The sequence below is a fragment of the Oryza brachyantha genome, chromosome 3 (assembly GCF_000231095.2).
Source record: "Oryza brachyantha chromosome 3, ObraRS2, whole genome shotgun sequence".
Classification (NCBI taxonomy): Eukaryota; Viridiplantae; Streptophyta; class Magnoliopsida; order Poales; family Poaceae; genus Oryza; species Oryza brachyantha.
The window spans coordinates 28,459,415-28,462,657 of NC_023165.2; the positions used below are offsets into that span (position 1 = coordinate 28,459,415).

At 51.8% G+C, this 3,243-nt stretch overlaps 1 protein-coding gene across 1 annotated transcript; it reads left to right on the forward strand.

Moving 5' to 3' along the window:
* Window positions 1-304: 304 nt before the first annotated feature.
* LOC102716206 (DIMBOA UDP-glucosyltransferase BX8-like) lies at window positions 305-3,041 on the forward strand. Its single transcript, XM_040521823.1, has 3 exons — window positions 305-358; window positions 1,485-2,052; window positions 2,146-3,041. Exons 1-3 carry the CDS (start codon window positions 305-307, stop codon window positions 3,039-3,041), a joined length of 1,518 nt encoding a protein of 505 aa, XP_040377757.1.
* The last annotated feature ends 202 nt before the right edge of the window (window positions 3,042-3,243 follow it).

Genomic DNA, 3,243 nt, shown 5'->3' on the forward strand with positions numbered 1-3,243 from the left:
GTTGTGGAGTGATATAACTCATATTAAACTATCTTATCAAATTTTTACATATTTTTTATAATTATTTAGATGACATGCAAGTAGCGGGTATATATACATTGGTATGCTAAAAAACTTTTCCCAAAGAAAGCTAACCAACCACGCGCGGAGGTGGCGCGGGCGGCCACCTCGTGCCGCCGCCGCTAGAGTGGATCCAATGGTTGAGTGACGAACGAGGACAACGGTGGCGGGCTATCCGCAGCCGGCGATGGGACGCCGGCCGGATCAGGAGGCAACGAGAAGCGGTCGCAGCGTGCGTTCTCACATGGTGCTGCCGCTAAGCAGGGGCGTGTGGCCGTGCGCGAAGAGCCGGGCGCAGGTGAGGGGTTGGTGACGGCGCGGCGAAGGAGTAACGCAAGGGAGACGTCAGTCAGGCGATGGACTCCGGCTGGATCTGCGCGGCGTCCTTATATTATTACTCATCTTACTTCATTCATCTTACTGTCATACTAAATTTTAATAATTTTATCAAAAATTATGCTCTAAGATAATGGTTAAATTTTAACTCTACCAAATCTAAATTTAGTCGGTCATACTTAACAACTCCAAATCTTTATATACATTCCAACGTACTATCTATCTCCACTCTCGAAATTTGGGAATGGGTCAAAGTCCATGGATTCTTTCACAACCCTATTTAATTCTTAAAAATAATTAGCTTAAAACTCTATACGATTTTATTTTAACCCATTTTGAACTCAGCCATTAAATTTTATAGGCAAAATGGTTGGACTCATTGCCACCCTTACTAGTGGGTCTCATCCAAGTGGGCCCCACGGGTAGCATTCTTGTTAGTAGGATAATGACCTGTTAGTTAGATTTGGCCATTGAGCAGTCATTCATGTTAGATTTTAGAAATTTTATACAAAGTTATCCTACAATAGACTACCTATTTACCTTGACATGTGTAAATGCTGTTTAGAAACTTTCAAAGTTTTAAAGCAGTTAATATTGAGTGAAGAATACATCTATAAGTGTAATTTATAAACAATTAAGAGAAAGAATCAACATATAAATGCTGTTTATAAGCATCTCAAATTTGAATTAAAAATAAATATTACATAGAAAAGAGTTTATGTATTGGTATAGTTTCAAATATAAGTATAAGTACAAGTTAGAAATTAAAACATAAATAAAATAAAATGAGGTTGCATGTAAAAATATAAATTACAAAACTGTAAAACTCAATTAAAAATTAAAAAATAATCAATTTAGAACCCATGTATAGATATAATTTACCGTATCTGTTTCATAATATAAGACTTTCTATTTTTGAGTAGATTGATATAGATACTAACAAATATATATATATATATATATATATATATATATATATATATATATATATATTAGTTAATAAATAAATCTAATCATAGAACAAGATGAAAAGTAGAGAGCATGCACGTTTCATACGCACAAGACGAAGGCAATGGTCACTTAGGTAGATTACGGAAACGTCCTTTTGCTTTTGCATTGCACCCAGAGAAGCCATGACACCACCACCTTCGCCGGCGATAGAGAGCGGCGCGGCGGCCGCCGGCTACGGAAGACGTCGTCGCCACGTGCTCCTGTTCCCGCTCCCGTACCAGGGCCACATCAACCCCATGTTCCGGCTGGCGGGCGTCCTCCACGCCCGCGGCTTCGCCGTCACCGTCTTCCACACCCACTTCAATGCCCCGGACGCCGCGCGCCACCCGGAGTACCGCTTCGTCCCCGTCCCCGACGGCGCGTCCGGCCCGCGGCCCGTCTCCGTGGAGGACGTCGTCCAGCACATCCTCGCGCTCAACGGCGCGTGCGAGGCCGCTTTCCGGGACCGCCTCGCCGCCGTCCTCGATGAGTACTCCAGGGATGCCGTCACGTGCCTCGTCGCCGACGCGCACCTGCTGCGTATGGTCGAGGTGGCCAGCCGGCTCGCCGTGCCGACCCTTGTGCTCCGCACCGGCAGCGCCGCTTGCTTCGCCGGCTTCGTCGCCTACCCGCTCCTCTGCGACAAAGGCTACCTCCCGGTGCAAGGCATGCCATTGATCCAATCGATCTGCTTGCTCTTCGATCTCATGCATGGATCGAAGATCTGACACACCTAGAGCTTCTTGGTTTTGGCTGCAGAGTCGTCGCAGCTCGACATGCCGGTGAGCGAGCTTCCGCCGTACCGCGTGCGCGACCTGATGCACGTCGGAAGAGACGGCCACGAGCTGATGTGCGAGCTGCTGGCTCGCGCCGTGGCGGCGGTGAAGCTCTCGTCGGGCCTCATACTCAACACGTTCGACGCAATCGAGGCGCCCGAGCTGGCCAAGCTCCGGCGGGACCTCGCCGTGCCGGTGTTCGACATCGGCCCGCTCCATAAGTTTTCCCCGGCGGCCGGTGGCAGCCTGCTGCGGCAGGACCGGAGCTGCCTCGAGTGGCTGGACGCGCAGGCGCCGGAGTCGGTGCTGTACGTGAGCTTTGGCAGCCTGGCGTGCATGGGAGCGCGGGAGCTGGAGGAGACGGCGTGGGGCATCGCCGGCAGCGGCGTGCCGTTCCTCTGGGTGGTCCGTCCGGGCCTCGTCCGCGGCTGCGCTCCGCACGAGCCGACGCGGCTGCCGGAGGGGTTCGACGCGGTGACGCGCGGGCGCGGCGTGGTGGTGGCGTGGGCGCCGCAGGAGGAGGCGCTGCGCCACCGCGCCGTGGGCGGGTTCTGGACGCACTGCGGGTGGAACTCGATGGCGGAGAGCCTCGGCGAGGGGGTGCCGATGCTGTGCCGGCCAAGCTTCGGTGACCAGATGGGGAACGCGAGGTACGTGGAGCACGTGTGGGAAGTCGGGTTCGAGGTGGGCGACGGCGGCGTCGAGCTCGAGAGGGGGGCGGTGGAGGCGGCCATCCGGCGGCTCATGGCGGAGAGCGACGGCGCAGAGATGAGGGCGAGGGCGCGCGAGCTGAAGAAGGCGGCGGCGGAGTGCACCGGCGAGGCCGGGTCGTCGGAGCTGGCCATCGTCAAGATGGTCGCTCACATGCTGTCCATGTAGCAGTGTTGCAGTTAACAGTGTCACTGTGTTAGTAATTTAGTGTTCAGCTAAATCTTAAATTACTCTGATTTGCTTAATTATGTCTGCACTAGATGCTAATTTTCGCGGTACAAAGGTTATCATGTGCTTGGATGCTTGCACATGACATGTTGCTCCTAATTAATTTAGGAGTGTGTTACTATATCAGTACGTATTCATCTGC

Coding starts and splice junctions, on each gene's coding strand:
- LOC102716206 (XM_040521823.1), top strand. CDS start 305: ATGGTGCTGCCGCTAAGCAGGGGCGTGTGGCCGTGCGCGAAGAGCCGG. Junction 359..1,484: donor GCGCGAAGAGCCGGGCGCAG/GTGAGGGGTTGG, acceptor TCACTTAGGTAG/ATTACGGAAACGTCCTTTTG. Junction 2,053..2,145: donor AGGCTACCTCCCGGTGCAAG/GCATGCCATTGA, acceptor TTTTGGCTGCAG/AGTCGTCGCAGCTCGACATG.